This window comes from Notamacropus eugenii, chromosome 2, assembly GCF_028372415.1.
Source record: "Notamacropus eugenii isolate mMacEug1 chromosome 2, mMacEug1.pri_v2, whole genome shotgun sequence".
Taxonomy (NCBI): domain Eukaryota; kingdom Metazoa; phylum Chordata; class Mammalia; order Diprotodontia; family Macropodidae; genus Notamacropus; species Notamacropus eugenii.
Genome location: NC_092873.1, coordinates 524,070,851 through 524,087,014, shown reverse-complemented (window position 1 = coordinate 524,087,014; position 16,164 = coordinate 524,070,851). Strand labels below are relative to the sequence as shown.

The 16,164-nt window shown below is 42.0% G+C and overlaps 1 protein-coding gene across 1 annotated transcript in view; it reads left to right on the top strand.

The window, feature by feature from the left end:
- ITGB3BP (integrin subunit beta 3 binding protein) overlaps window positions 1–16,164 on the top strand; it is a 53,641-nt gene that overhangs the window by 787 nt on the left and 36,690 nt on the right. Inside the window, exon 2 of the mRNA XM_072638206.1 lies at window positions 11,011–11,053. Coding sequence (XP_072494307.1) covers window positions 11,011–11,053 — 43 coding nt within the window. The remainder of the gene's footprint in view (window positions 1–11,010; window positions 11,054–16,164) is intronic.

Genomic DNA, 16,164 nt, shown 5'->3' with positions numbered 1-16,164 from the left:
TTCAGTGCCCTGTCCCCCCGTGGAAAAGAGGCTCCTGGAGGGTAAAGTAAAGCCTCTTTATTCGGAGTGTTGTGTCCAGTGCTTGGGCCAGCTGGGTGGTGCAGCGGAGAGAGCCCCAGTGCGGGAGTCAGGAGGACCTGAGTTCAAATCTCACCTCAGACACTTGACATTCACTAGCTTGGGCGAATCACTTAACCCTAGTTGCCTCATCCTGGCTCATCTCCAGTCATCCTGGTGAATATCTGGTCACTGGGTGACCTGCACAGCCCTCCCTCACTCAAAACAAAGTCCAGTGCAAGTCATGTCATCATTTCTCTGATGTCATGGTCTTCTTTAGCAACGAAGGACGAACACACACACATCTGTATCCAGCCCTTGTGTTGGTATCACCATTATCGTTTCTGGCGGGTTTTTTAGTGCTTAAAGGTTTTCAGATCACTTGACAAATATTTCTCATTTGATCCTTGCAACCCTGGGAGGTAGATACTATTATTATCATCTCCATTGTACATATGGGAATACTGAGGCAGACAGACAAAATGACTTGCCTAAGATCAAATAACTAATAAGGGTCTGAGATGAGATTTGAACTTCCTAACTGCAGATCCTGAGCTCTCTATCTCTTATACTATCTAACTGCATTTAGTAGGCATGAAATGGTTGAAGAATTGAATTACCCAGGGTCACACAAGTGCTAAGTAAAGCAGCATTTAAAACTAGGCAATTTACTTCCAAGTTCATTGTCCTTTCCACTATGATGCTACCTCAGGGAAGAGCCATTAGTCCGGGTTGGCTGGAGTGCAGAAAGAGGAGAATCAGAAAAAAGTTCACAAGACAGTAACGTTTGAGTGGGCTTTGAAGAGGATGTAGAGATAATAGATTTGGGATTCATCACATTGGATTGAAGCCATGGATGTTGCTAGGAGACAATACATAGAGTTGGTCTATTGCAGGGCTTCTCAAACTTTCCACTTGGGACCCCTTCTGCACTCCCTAAACTCTGGCTCAGAAGCACTGAATAGAACCAGGGACAAAAATCGTAATGCCAGTATAGAATTATTTAAGAAGAGGAGCCTGTTTCAGAGGGAAAGATGTGACTGGAGTCTATGAACTGGATGTTTGACACTATACTAGGTAGATAACAAGTCAATGCGTAGCATTTCTCTTTTTAGTCTCTTGTTTACTCATTGATGCTTACCTTTTTATGTTTCTCTTGCCTCCTGAGTTGGTATTTCAAGATTTTTTTGTAGCTCTGGTCTTTGTAAGAAATGCTTGAAAAGTCCTCTTATTTCATTAGAGGGTTTTTTTTATTTCTGTAGGATCATTTTCGGTTTTGTTGGGTAATTATTCTTGGTTGTACACCTGTATCTTCAGCCTTCTGAAACATTGTATTTTAAGTTCCCTTACTCCATTACAGTGGTGGTTGCTAAATCTTGTGTGATAGTGACCATCGCTCTACAGCCCTTGAATTCTTTTTTTTTAGTTGCTTGCTGTATTTTTTTCTTTGACTTGGAAGCTCTGGATTTGCTGTCATATTCATGGGAGTTTTCATTTTGAGCTTTCTTTCAGAAATGACTGGTGGATTCTTTCACTCTGATTGGAGTACTTAGGTGTCAAAGTGGATAGAGTGCTAAGCCTGGAGCCAAGAAGTTATTGTTTAATTGTTTTTCAGTTGTGTTCAATTCTTTGTGACCCCATTTTTCACAGATAACACACAGGAGGCACTGAAGTGTTTGGTCTCCAGCCTCTAACAGGTTCACTCTTGAACTGGTCACTCAGGTTGACAGCTTCAGAGGGGTTAATAATCAGCTTTATTCTACTCTAGTCTTCTTAAGTGGTTGCTGGGAAAACCAGCTCCTACAGCATTTCCTAATCACCCTTCTCACAGGGGCTGGAGAGAAGAGGGGCAACTACCCCTACATCTCAATGGGGTCAATCAAGACAGGCACAGCCAGTGCTTCCCCTTAATCCCGTCCAGCTTTAAGGGGAGCCAATACACAGATTTCCCCTCCCCACCATGTCTTGATGGGGCTGATCAAGGCTCACACAGCATTCCAGCTTGTGCACTCAACCCTAAGGTTCCCCCAAGCCTCAATGGGAGCCAGTTGAGGCATGCACAGATTCCCCATGGGTCTCACTGATCAGTGCCCTCTTGCTTTTGTAGGGCAATCAGACAAAGAAGGCATCTTGCCAACATTAAGGTCACATTAAAGCTTAACTTTAGCAATATTGTCATTCTGCGCAAGCCTGGCAAATAGCAATTATGTCTCATGGCACACCCTCAGTAGGACTGTCTGCCACCATGGTTCTAAGAAATACTATCTGGGATCCTTGAGACTATTCTGGGAGTTATCATCTAACTCCTGGAAACTAGACATCCCCATGGCCATGGATCCTGAGAAATTAAACGCTAAAAGGATAACAAAATCCTCCTTACATACATGCCTTTTGGGGTTTTCTTAGCAAAGTTACTGGAGTGGTTTGTCATTTCTTTCTCCAGCTCATTTTACAGTTGAGAAAATTGAGGAAAACGGGGTTAAGTGACTTGCCTAGGGTCACACGGTGAGTATATGATCTTTTGGAGTCATTTTCTTCAGTGTTTATGTCTTGAATGTCCTTGTCATGAGAATGGCTCCTTCTTCAATCCGCAGCCTGTGCTGCTGTTCCTTCCCTGGACCTCCAGTCCAGCCACAGGTCTCCTGTTCTGTCTAAATTGGAAATGTCAACCAGTGTTGTAAACTGCCATGTGGCAGCCTTCCCACACCCCCGCTCCTACAAGATCAGGCCCCCATGCCAGGTCTCGGACCTCTTCTTGCCCTGGTCCCCCTGTCTAAAGACCTCCTCATCTGTCTCCCTAGGCTAACCTGGGCTTGCTCTCCTGATGAGGACTCGTGTGGGAGGGTTCTGCAGATCTTTGTAGAGTAGCTGTTGGGGGGAGCTTGACTTGACTTTGCCACTCTGCCCTCTTGGTCATTCTGAGGCCTCTTGCTTCAGATCTCAGCTTTTCTGCCCACCTTCTCCCACCTCACCTAAGATAAACATCCTTATGAGAATCAGACAGTTAAAAAAATGGTTGAGGTATAACTTGTGATAGCTAATAAATAATGCTGATGAATTATTATAATCCAGCTTTTCTAATCTTTCATAAGACTGCTCCTGTCCTATTTCTGCTTTCAGTTCTGGATCTCCATTAGGGGAGAACTCCCAAATCTGTAAAATGTAGTGATTTTAGAAACAAATGTTAATGAGTATATCCAGAAACAAAAAAAGGCTGCATGTCCTTAATTAGGGTTGGATTGTGTTGATTGGGTTAGGGTTGGATTGACTGAGTCTGGATTCTGCCTGTCATGCTGAGGATTTTCTGACACCCTTGAGATCTGTGCGTTGGGATTTGGTCATCGTGACGCTGTTGCAGCCATGCTCTTTGGACTTAGGTCATATTGGGTTAAACTGTGGTCTTCCCATTGTCCAAACTGTTCCTTTAAATCACCGACACTCTGCCCCCGTGCTTTTGTTCATTTCTTTGCTTCTTGTTTTTTTTTAAACTTGGATTTCCATTTCCTAGCTTCAGCGGTGGGTGGCCGACTCAGCAGCTTGCTCTTTACTTTTCTTCCCCCTACTTTGATCTGGGGTACCCCCTTCACTCCAGAGGTCCCGCCCAGCAGCTCTTACTTAAGGCTTGGCCTCTACGCCAGCCTGTCAGGCTTAGGCCACCCTAGGTCCTGCCCTCGTGCAACTCCTGGTGCCAGCCAGCCCTCTTATTGACCACAGATGATGAGGGAAGACTAGATCATAGACTGGAAGAAATCCACTCTCGCTGACAAGAGAATTCAAAAATGACGAGAGAGTTCAAAAGTGCAGGCCTTCTGTATCCCAGATCAAGTCACAAGTATCTATCAAGCACCTCCCTTGGAAAGGTGACTCAGGAGAAGCTGTGGAAGCTACATAGTATCTGCTCTTAAGGCTTGGATGCTCTGACTGGGCCACTAGGTGGCGCCAAAGTGCAAAGAGCTCCAGGCCTGGAGTCAGAAAGTCATGTCTTCCTGAGTTCAAATCTAGCCTTAGACACTTACTAGCCATGTGTGCCTGGGCAAGTCATTTAACCACTTCCTCAGTTTCCTTATCTGTAAAATGAGTTGGAGAAGGAAATGACAAACCATTCCGATATCTCTGCCAAGAGAATCCCAAATATGATCACAAAGAGTCAGGCACAACTGAGAAAAAAGACTGAACAATGACAAAATCTCTAACTGGGTAGATCAGACATTCTTCTCAGTCATTTATATTCATCAGTAGTTTAGGGACCTGGGAATGGTCCAGACTGAAAAATAATGGGTGGATCTTGTCAAAGAAAGGTTTGTGGAGCAGCTAAAACAAGAGGTAGGCCTGTAAGGATAGTTAGAATTCCCGGAGAAGGAGTTAAGGATTGCCATTGGCTAGTACATAAAGGACTGCAAGTATCTTGGGAATGATGGTATAGATTGGGTCTCAAAATAGTCTGCCAATAATGTGGTATTTTTCACTTAGCCAAAATAATAGAGGCCATTGATTTTAAGTGACCATCTAATCCAACCTGTCCCTGAAAGGATTTCCTACTAAATTGTACTTGACAGTTGTTCTGTTAACCTCTTCTAGGGGAACCTCTTAGACGGCAGCTGATTTCCCTTTTGGATGGTTCTCATTTCTTTGCAGCTTCTACCATTTCAAACAGGCCAGAAGAAAATTACATTTTTACTTGTTAGAGTTGTAGACCAAAGGTCTACCTTTTAAGAGGAGACCCTTCATGAGGTCTTTTTGAAACTCATTACTAAACTTCCTCAAATGATGTAACAGAGGCAGGGTTTTAAAGGTATGCTTACATAGAAAGTCCAAATAATCTAATCATTTATTAAGCACTTAATATGTAAAAGTACAGTGTTAAATGCAACAGATAAAAGACCAAAGTGGATTAGTCCCTGCCTTCAAGGAGGTTACTTCTAATTGGGAAGACAGAATCTCAAAGAGAAAAAAGTAATTTTGGCCATAGGAGCGTTAGCAGCCAAGGGGACCAGTCAAAGCTTCATGAAAAGGACAGTGCTATATCTGCCTTGAAGGAAACGAGGTGTCCAAGCAGCAGATGTAAAGTGCGCTTGAGAGATTCAGTGCTGAGGCATAGAGATGGGTAGAGGGAGCATCATGTGCAGGAAGTACAACTGGACCAGTAGAAAGAGACCAGACTCTTAAAAACTTTTGATGGCAAACAGAGGAGTTTCCATTTGAACCTAGAGCTCACATGGGGAGCTAGCAGAGTTTGTGGAATAGGGTCCTGGCATGATCTGGCCTGAGTTTCAGGAAAATCACTTTGGCAGCTTTGTGGATGGATGAATGGGTGAATGGATGGTTGGATGGGTGGATGGATAGAAAGAACATTTATTAAGCACTTAGTATGAGCCAAGCACTATGCTTAACAATTAGGATGTATAAGAAAAATCAAGAGGGTCTGTGATCTTAAAGGACTTCTATTTTAATTGGATGGACACATAAAAGATTTTTGCTGCAGGGTGGATGTTCACATCCATAACTTTATGAGTTGTATCAGCTGATTTGATTCCAAGGATGGGAGTCTGGAAGGCATATTGGCAGGGATTGTAGTAAGGCCTGGTGGTCTTCTCTTTCACCAAAAGGTTTAGAGTTGGTGAGTCCCACCTCAGTCTAGTCCATTTGAATAGCAATGTCTCTCTTTTCACCCTGCTGAACTAAAAGACTCTACATAGCCAGAGGGGGAGGGGCAAAGAGAAGGTTTGTGTGTGGGGGGAGGGCGGGCCTCCACCTCTTCCAAATGAGGTTTTGGTGATGGATGGATAGAAAAGGAAAGTGCTTGAGACAGGAACACCAAAAAGGGCGCTGTTATAATAGTTTAGGTGAAAGGTGATAATGTCCAAATTAGGGTCATGATTGTGTGAGTGGGAGAAGACCAGTGGGAAAGGCATTGTGAAGATAGAAATAATAAAATCTGGCATTTGATTGGATGTAATAGTGAGTGGTATCAGATGACATGGAGGCTGCAAACCTGTGTGACTGGCGAGATGGTGGTACCCTCAGCAGTAATTGATGGGTGTTGGGGAAAAGATCTGTTTTGGGCATGTTGAGTTTGAGACTCTAATGTAATCAAGCTCAGTGGTATCAAACTCAATTATATGTGGACTACTCAACATACTTAAGGATCCTCCTAGGTGTGTATTGACTTAGAAAACCACATATTAGCATTATCTATGTTTATTAAAGATTCTCTGAATCTGGTTTGGACTACATTCTGGAATGTTGCAGGCCTTATGTTTGACACTGCTATTTAAGCTGACTATAGACACCCCAAAAATGGGAGAAGCACCTGATCAGGGAAGCATCAGTTAGAGCAGAATACCCCAGCAGTGCCTTGATTGAGAAAATCAAGGAATGAGAGAGAGGGACAAAAATGGTAAAGCCTGAAAGAGTATAAGCCCCAACAGCAATGGAAGACTATGGCATTAGCCTGACTGGGGACACTCAACTGCAGAGCTCTGTTAGAGACATTGAAACTTGCCAGTTCTCTGGGCCCAGAAACACTAGGGAAAATTGTGATAGGAGTTCAGGAAAGTGAGGTCAGGACCAACCTATTCAAGTGTGTGGAATGACCCAGAGACTTGATCTGACACAGAGTCCCAAACCAGGAACAGAAATGTGAGGTAAGAGTAGGTAAAATAAAATGCTAAGCATTTTATGAAGAAAAGTGGGTCGAGTCACTTAAGAGGAAATCCCAGAAAAAAATAACTCCATAGCTACCAATAGATCCTTGGAGGAAGAACAAACAAACATGTTTGGGAACATGGTCTATAAGAACACCTGGAATAAGTGAAGAAAAGGATAAAAATGATGTAAGTCCTCTGGAGGAAAGTATTGGAAGGAGAATAAATAGCTTAGAGCAGAAAGTAGAATCCCATACCCTGGATGTCAGAATAGCTCAAACAGAACTCAGCAACTTAAAGAGACAGTAAAACATGTTGGAACAAAATTCAAACATTCAAAAAATTGAAGAAAATGTCAGGTATCTACTTTCAAAAACAATTGATATGGAAAACAAGCCCAGAAGAGTGAATCTTTGGATTCCCTAATAAGAACTGTGATCCTCCCTACCCTCCAAAAAAGCCATGTTTCAAGAAATAATAAAATTTCTCAGAAGCCCAAGTGAAAATAAAATCCACTGATCACTTCCTGAAAGAAATCATGACTTGAAAATACTCAGGAATGGAATAGCCAAAATCCAGGCCAAAGAAAAAATACCAGAAGCAGCCAGAAAGAAAAGGTTCTATGTATTAAGGAGCCAACAACCGATTTCTCACAAGACCTGGCAACCACCACAGCGAAGGAGACATGATCTGGGAATATAGTATTTCAAAAATGAAATTTGACAGCTAGAATAAAGTACCCTCCAAGACACAATTCTACAGGGAAATAAGTGAACTTTTAGTGGAATAAGGGGCTTTCAAGCATTTCCCATGAAAAGACCAGAGCTTAGTGGTTCACTTGAAATGCAAACACAAGAATCAAAGGAATCTTAGAAAGGGAAGAAGCAGTTTCTCTTCAGAATCCCCCATCCCTTAGAGCGTATGTTCTTAAGCATGTTCACATCCATAGTGTGTCTTCTGTAAATGATACTTCTCTGATAACCTTTGGACAAAGTTTTGAAACCAGGTCACACAATAAACATCCTTTGATAATAAATATTTGTTGTTGGATTTGCCATCATGAACTAGAAAAGAGCAGTCTCACTGCTGAGAGAGCAGTCATACCTTCCCTGGGTTGAAGAGAGGGGTGTATGTCCCCTCTCCCCCTCCCGTGTGTGTGTGTGCCGTGTTTGTCCGTGCTTGTCCATCACCCAGCTCAATAGAGTCCCTCCTACCTGCTTTGCTCATTCCCCAGTATAAGAGGGAAAATAAATCAGTTTTAACATCTCCATTTACATACAAGGAGTCACATGGGATATGAATTTGGTCATTGTCTTTCATCAGAGGATTTCTGATCATCTCATAAGAACGATCAGCAGTCCTCCGAGCACCCCTGTGTCGTTGGCAGCTGGCAGTATTATCCTATCTGTTATAGTGGAGAGTAAATGGAAGCAGAGAGATCCTAAGTGATATTCTTGTCTTCCATTCAGAGATTTCATAGTACTTTATAGGCCAGTGTTATTATCAGCTCTGTGAAGCTTAGTGAGATTATGTGATTTGCCTAACCTTCAGGGAAGAATTTGGCTTGGCATCAAGGCTCCCAAAGTTGTATCCACATGACCACATTTCTTCTTCTTGCCACCATCACCCCTGATATTCTGTTCCATGTTCAATCCCTGTTTTGAGAAGTCCCATGACAGAGCCTTTAGTTTTTACGTGTTTAGAATACTGGTCCAGGCTTACTAGCCTTAATCCACATTCTTTTCCTAACCTCTTTGTGGCACTCATATCCCCATACTGTGTAGCTTTGGAAATGTTCAGAAAGCATGGAGGAGACCTCGAGCCAAGAGCACCATTAGTTTTATTTGTTTGGAGATAACTAATTGAAGCTTATCAGTACTAATCTCGTTCAAACATATGTAATCAAACCTCACTTAATTTTTGTGATCTAATGAATCAGGTTTTAAACAAAATAAATCAGAATATGACAGTAAGAGGATATTATTATTGATAGTATCAATCAATTAATGCTTATTAAGTGACTGCTACATACCTGGTACTGTGTAAGAGCAAAGCTGGTGGTAAGAGCCGTGAGGCATTCATTCTTACTATAATCCTCTTGTATTTGTGGACAAATCTGAACTTTTAAATCCCCTGTAACTCAGAGAATTCTGTAATCCCACCCCACTTACCTATCCAACATCACTTCCCACTACTTCCTAATAGGAGTCTTTCATTTTGAGACTGGGACCTCCCTGTCTCGTCACATAACAAGCCTTCTGTCTTTGTGCCTCTCCTGTAGGCCTGTCCTCCTGGAGCCCCTGCCTTTGACCATCCAACTCATATTTAGGCTTCAGAAGGTCCATCTGAAGACCTTTGTTCCTCCTTTGGCCTTTTCTGATTCCAGGGCCTTCTCTGGCCTCCTGTAACAAACACTTTGTAGAGTCTCTATTTCAGCTTGCAAGAGACCACAGTGGACTTTATGAGATAGCGTTCTATCTGAAAAATAATCTCTACTCCAGCTTACCCCACGGCTCCTTGAGGTCTGTGACCTTGTTTCAACCTTCTCTGTTATCTCCCCTCCCCAACCCTCCAATCAAACGTGAAGGAAACCAGAGCACTTTTCTTCTTGTTCCTGCAGAGTGCAACCTGTTCCCTCAGCCTTGTCACATACTTTCTGTGCTCTTGTTCCCCTCCTTTTCTTTTTTGTCCCCCTGCCCTCTTCCACCTCTGCCTGTTACAGTTCTTCTCTTCCTCAAGGTCTTGCCTCAGGTGTCACCTTCCTCAGGTCATCCTCCTTCACCTCAGAGACTCTGGGACTCTTCCTAGCAATGATTAGAGTGTTAGCTCCTTGAGGGCAGGATCTGTACCTTGTTTCCATTTAATATACTCTTGGCCTAACATAATGTGTTGCTTATTGCAGGCACCAAGAACTCTGATTAAATGAACTTAATTGAAGATGTTTTTAGGAGTTATAAACTTTTAGAACAGACTGTACAATGCAGAGTAACATTGATTTTAAACTAAATGTAAAGAGTGTTTTTAATCATTTCCCATTTCTCTGTGCTTGATGGAGAGTATGTAGTCATTTGATTTTAAATAGATTTCTGAAAGATCTTTCTTTAAGGTTTATTTTAAATGACTGTAAGTGCTTCTTGATAATAATTTTGTGGGCTCAGATAACATTACACTAACAATAGCAGTAATTTCATACGTAGTTTGATATTTCTTGAATTTTGTGTCTCTGTTGATTACTAAGGAATGTGTTTTGGTCCAAACATCCTTTGTCTTGGATCCCTTCCTGGTGGTTGCCAACAGACCACTAGCTAAGACAATCACTAGACAGGGATAGATTTTTCAGTGGTTTTCTTTTTGGTTTGAAATGAAGATATGAACTTTCACAATATTTCTGACTCGTTTTCTGCTTTAATTTTTATGTAATTCGTTTAGTTTCTATTTTGCAAGGGCCAAGAAGGTACTTCTAAAGCTGCATTTGTCACTGGGAAAACTAGGCCTAATTTATGTTGACCTTTTTCTCCTTGGAGTATTTAGTCTGCATTCAATAAAATTTTGATGACTGCTCTTTAGAAGACAGCTGCACGAAATAAAGTCTTATAAATATTCTGCTTTTCCTTTCTGAGCATTTCCATGAACAGCTGGGCATCCAGTTCAGCAGAACAGATTTTGTACATGGAAAGCTGGGCATGTGCCTGATTCAGTTTAGTAAAGAAGACAAAAAAAATAGTTTCTTATGGGTTGGGGACTTGTAAAGACATGGAGCATCTGTTCCCCAGTTAAGCCATAGCCTAGTAGCACTGAATCATATTAAGAGCTCAGAGGATGGGATGAACAACTTTTTTTCACCTTGACTCTTCCCTCCTAATGATAAGTTACTTTCAGTACCTACACTAAAGGTATGTAAGTGATTGGACTCTTGTGAAGAGTTGGTTTGTTGGGGATAATTTTCAGAGAATGTAAGAAGTAGAGGATGTTTTGAAATTGAGTGCATTTAATAATGTAATATTAATGCTTATGTGATTAGCATGGCATGCCGCATATCTGTAAATGTGTTTTTTAAACAGAGATACTTCTAGAGATAATGTCATTAATGAAGGTGTACTATCTTACATAGTATTAAAATGCAAAACCAGGTACAACAAACTGCCTCTTGAGAGTTGCTTTTCCTAACATATATCATCTTTGAGTTTTGTAAAATACATGAAACTGAATGGCAAAATTGACTTCTAAAAACTTTGTGCTTGTTGCTTATGAAAATGTGGTTCCTGGAGGTTTGTAAAATTTAAGGCCTCTTTAAATATTTTGTTTGCAGTGTTAAAAGATCCCTGAAGCTGGATGTCTTATTACAGGAAAATGTAAGTATCTCATTGTGTGTTCTGATTATATGTGGGAAAATTATGTAGATCATTAGACCTTTTAAAATTCCATTTATCTGTCTAAAAGCCTTATTACTAAGCAAGAGAAATAATTTATCAAAATGAGCTGTTATTTTTGATAAGTCCTTATCTCATGTCAGTTGTTATTTTCTATGATGTTAATATTTTATAAATAAAGAAAAAGTTATTGATCAGTCTTGTTAATATTTACTCATTACTCATGAGACAAATGTGAACTACAATGAAATAGTGTGTTAGAAATTGGTGTATTAATTGTAGGAATGAATGTTCTGACACAAAAATTACAAAAAAATTTGGAATTATGAGAATCCTTTAATGTACATATTGTGCAGATTGTTGTACAAATGCAAAACAGAAACATTAGCATGAACAGTTTTATGTCAGTTCTAATTAAGCCTGACAGCTAAACTGGGCTGCTAAACCAATATGGTAGCAACACTCTAATAAATTTCCCCTCCATTATCACAATACACTAGCATGGTGCTGTTGCAGTCCCTTTTTGTAAAGCTAGTCGGCACATTCTTGGTGCTAGCACGTCAGGACATATGTCAGTTTATTATGTTCTCATACCAACAGAGGGTGTTGCTTCAAACCCTAATCCTGGGACATTTATGGAGAGAGTAAGATGAGAGGAAAGTCAGTTCACGTGAAAGTAAATTAAAACAAAAGCCTGGTCAGTAAATGAGCTTTGCCTCTTTCCCATATGGCAGTGTCATTTTAGAGAAATGTGTTTATGTCTAATTCCTCTTTGGATGTCTCTCTGGTATTTAGCAAAACAGAAACTTGAAATTTTTAAAATCTCCGAGATACTTTTCTTTTATTTAAACAAAGGTGGCAAAATACTGCAGTGGCACTAAAAAAATCATTAGCAGTTTAATTAGCAGTTTAGTGGACCATTAGCCAACTTGTTGGGTTCAGTGTGCAGCTGTGACTGTAATTCTACATCTGTTTTTTGAGTCAGAGTAGGATTTGGGAGATGCGTAGTCCAGTCAGAAATTCAATGCAGTTCTTTTCTGCCCCAAAGCTCTTCTTTGGGAGGTAGGAACAAAATGATTTGAACTGAAAAGAACTGCGCTTTAGAGTTTATTCTTTCTGCGCAGTATGTCAGTCGCAGTGGTGAACTTGCTGGCCAGAATGCCCACTGTCATGACCAATGTGCTGCATTGGAAAAAGAGAACGTGACCCTTCAGTACAATCATTGGGATACCTGGTGACTCTTCGGTCTGTTTAGAGAACCTCTTTGTAAAATATTCTGTCCAGATTGTTTTTAGATAGTGACTGTGTTGACTAAACATTTCTTAATGCTTGGAGTGGAAATCATCTCATTTTTTCCTAGAAATACCAGAAATATGAAGGGAAAATAACTCAGGCAGAGTAAGAGTCTTGACCATTGTAAAAAGCAGCCTTGAGGATTTTGTGATGGTGAATGAGAATCAGGAAATCTTCACTGACATCATGGAAGGACCGTTGGTTTGCAAGTACAAACGAAACGGCCCAGATGTGGAATAACCTTGTTTCCTTTTTCTGTCCAACCTCCAGAGGGGCCTCTTGTTAAATAAGAACAGTGATGATGATGATGATGAAGATGGCAGCTAGCGCTGAGACACTGCTTGGTCCATGCCAGGCCCTGCACTAAGCGCTTTATTGTTATCATCCTAGCTGATCCTCACAGCAACCCTGGAAAATAGATGCTTTTACTATCTCCGTTTTACAGATGAGGAAACTGAGGCATGGGTGAAATGACTTGCCCAGGTTCACCCAGCTAGTACATATCTGAGGCTGGATTTGAATTCGGGTCTTTCTGACTCTAGGTCCAGGGCTCTATTCCCTGTGGCTCCACCTGGTGACCTCAGAAAGCAATAATAGCAGCACCTACCCCCTGGGGCTTTTGTAGAAATCCAATGGGTCAGAATGAACAACACAAATAAATGTTTGCTCTTCTTTCAGGAGGCAGTTGTGGCCAGCTGATTGCAGAGGCCTGAAGGAAATTCCTGTGAGGTTGAATGGGTCAGAGTAGAAAGCCCAGGGCTGCAGGGAAAGTGAAAAGACTTCTGCTCAGCAGGATGCACCTGTCAGCTTTCTGCAGACGTTTTTCTGTCTCTGTGCATCTCTGTGGAGAGTCCTGAGGGGCAGGGCTGCTGGGGCTGGCTGGGCAGAGTCCTGAGTTAGGGAGAGATGCCGTGAGCCTATCACCTCTCCGTTGGCTGCCTCCAATTTTCTCACCTGACACAGGCCAGGCCACGTTCAGTTTAGTGTTGATGAGATGACTTCTCAGATCCCTTTTAGTTTATCATCATTTCAGTTACCCACCACTCAGCTATCACAGGAACTAGGAGGAACCAACCTTTTGACTCAAAGTCCCTTTATTTGAATTCCTTGTTTCCTGTGTGGCCACCAAGGTTTCCCACAAATTCAGAAGCTACTAGGATGTCTGACCATATTTGTCATGGGGAAGATGGGTCCCCTAGAAATGGCAGCTGAAGTACTTGGAACTTGACTCCCTAAAACTCGTCTCCATCTCTCCCACTCCTTCCTTTTTTTGCTACTCCTTCCCCTGCCTCCAAAATAACCCCAAACCTCTTAACATTTGTGGAGTCATTTAGAATGGGAGAGGTGGTAGCAAGGTGCCCTGGTGACCCTGAAATTGTGAAACATCTCTGGGGCTGCTTAGTTCTTAGGAGGCTTCTGTTAAAACTTACCTCAAAATAATTGTAGCAATGTAGGCGCCCCTTGGGAGGAACCAGGACTTGTGATGCGTGGACCTGGATGCATGGGGGTTGGGAGACAGGTTGTCCAGTCCTTGCTGTGCCTCTCACCAGGTGTGTTAGTCAGGAGAAGGCAGCCCAACTCTCCAAGGTTCCATTTGCTGATCTTTCAAGATAGATTTGGACTGGGTGGTCTCCAACACCCCTTTAGATGTCCCCCAGATCATCTTCTTCCTCCAACCCACACATATGGGTCACTTTCTTCCACTTGTGCTTCCCAGAGGGATCCTGTGGCTGGCCCTCTGTCCTCACTGGGTATGGAAGCTGCCCCCTCACTCCCCGAGCATTGTGCTCTGTCCCCTAGCACATACATCTGCTGTCACAGCCCTAGCCCCAGGAGACCACTCTGAGCTGGAGGGTCTGTGAGTGGCATCTCTTTAGATGGGAGCTAGCTGCACTTTGGACATCTTGGCAGACATGTTCAGGATTAAAGTGCCTGCTGTGTGTCAGGCCCTGTGCTAAGCACTCTTACAGTGATTGTTTCATTTGATCCTCACAACAACCTGCGAGGTAGGTGCTATCATGATCCTCATTGTGCAGTGGAAGAAACTGAGGCAAATGGAGATTAAGTAACTTATCCAGAGTCAGACTGCTTTAAGTGTCTGAGGGTGGATTTGAACAAAAGTCTTCCTGACTTCAGACCTGGCTCTCTGCCCACTACTCCACCAACTGCCTAGGTTAATACTTACTAGGGGTTACTGAGCCAGTTGAGAAGGGAAAAGGCCTTAGCACAGGTGAATTCTTGTTAAGAGAATTCTTAGTGGAACTAGAGGAAAAGCTGGTTTTCATTTCTAACCTTTTGTAATTATAGAATGACAGTTTATTTTCAAACTTAAACAGAATAAAGATTCAGGATATTTTTTTAAGAGGCCAAAAAAATAAATGTAAAAAAAGATACATCCTGAAAGGTCGATATTTGTTTTCCAGGAGAAATGGGTGATAAACAGTTGAGGTGTTTAGACACTTGTCAATTGGATAAAGTGATTTTTTGGTGCAAATGGGAAAACAGATTGACACAAATGTACATCAGGGTAGTGACTTCCATTTTTCATACGTGAAATAGTTCTGGGCAATAGATTCCTGGAAAAGTAGGGTAGGGACTGAACAAATGTCATAGGTTGTGACTGAATACACCTAGACATGGACACTCAAGATGGAGAGGTAGAGACAGCCACATGATAAGGGTACTCAGAACCTGCTTACCCAACAGGCAAGTCTTTTCTGTTGGGGGCTGAGGTCAGGGTTACTTACTTTTGGCAGATATGATAAGGGAAGCCAACAACCAGGTCTTATCACAAAATTCTTGATGTTTTCCAATATTTTTAAAATTTTAAATCATAACTGAGAAGGATTGTGCTGTAGTGCATTTGGTGTTGTAGAGTCTGCAATTGATATGAAGGTTTAGTGGAAAAGTGATCTGGTTTTGCATTTTCTGAAATGGGTGTCTTAAAAAATAGAGATTCAGCATTAAGTGCTACTTCAAGTTAGAGGGCTTGGCTGGAGCTCCCAACCTCCTCTGGGGTTACTGTCTCCTCCCTCGTTCTCCATAATCCTATCAGGTTGATTTGTTTTCTTCTTAGCTACTTTTGGTTCCTTTAATGAAGATGATGCTGAGGACCTTAACCAGCATTGATGTGCCTTCTCCCTAGATGGAGCTGCCTGGCCAGTGGAGCCTTTTGGAAATTGACCTCCAGGTTGCGCGGGGTGCTGAGTTTTCAGGGAGAAGCTTAGCATGCATCCCTGAGCTTTCCCTTGGTCTGTCATCGAGCATTCCTCTCTGGCCCCAGTCACCTTGGGTGCCTCTTGCTGCTGGGTCCATACCCACTTAGTCCCTCCATCACATTTCATTCTGCTTTCTTAAGGTCCATGAGAGGAAGAGTGATTTCAGTGCTTGTCATTGTGTTTCTCTCTCCCTGCACATGACTTAGCACATAGTAAGTGCTTGCTGATTCATCACGTGCTTGTGTTCCTTATTTCCATCTCCTCTTCCAAAGTTTGGGCCTTCGTTACATCATGCTGTGATTATTGCAGTATCCTGTCCGTCAAGTAAATATTTATTAAGTTCCTACTGTGTGCCAGGCACATAGTTGCTAAGCCCAGGGGACACAAAGAAGAGCAAAAGCTGACCCCTGCTTTCCAGGAGCCCACAGTCTAACTGTGTACAGAAAAGATACATACAAGATAGAAATAATCCACAAAGGGAAGTCATTAGAATTCATGGGAATGGGGAAAAATTCTTGTAAGAGGTGGGATTTTTGTTAGGACTTGAAGGGAGAAAGGCCAGTGAAAAGACCTGGAGTCAAG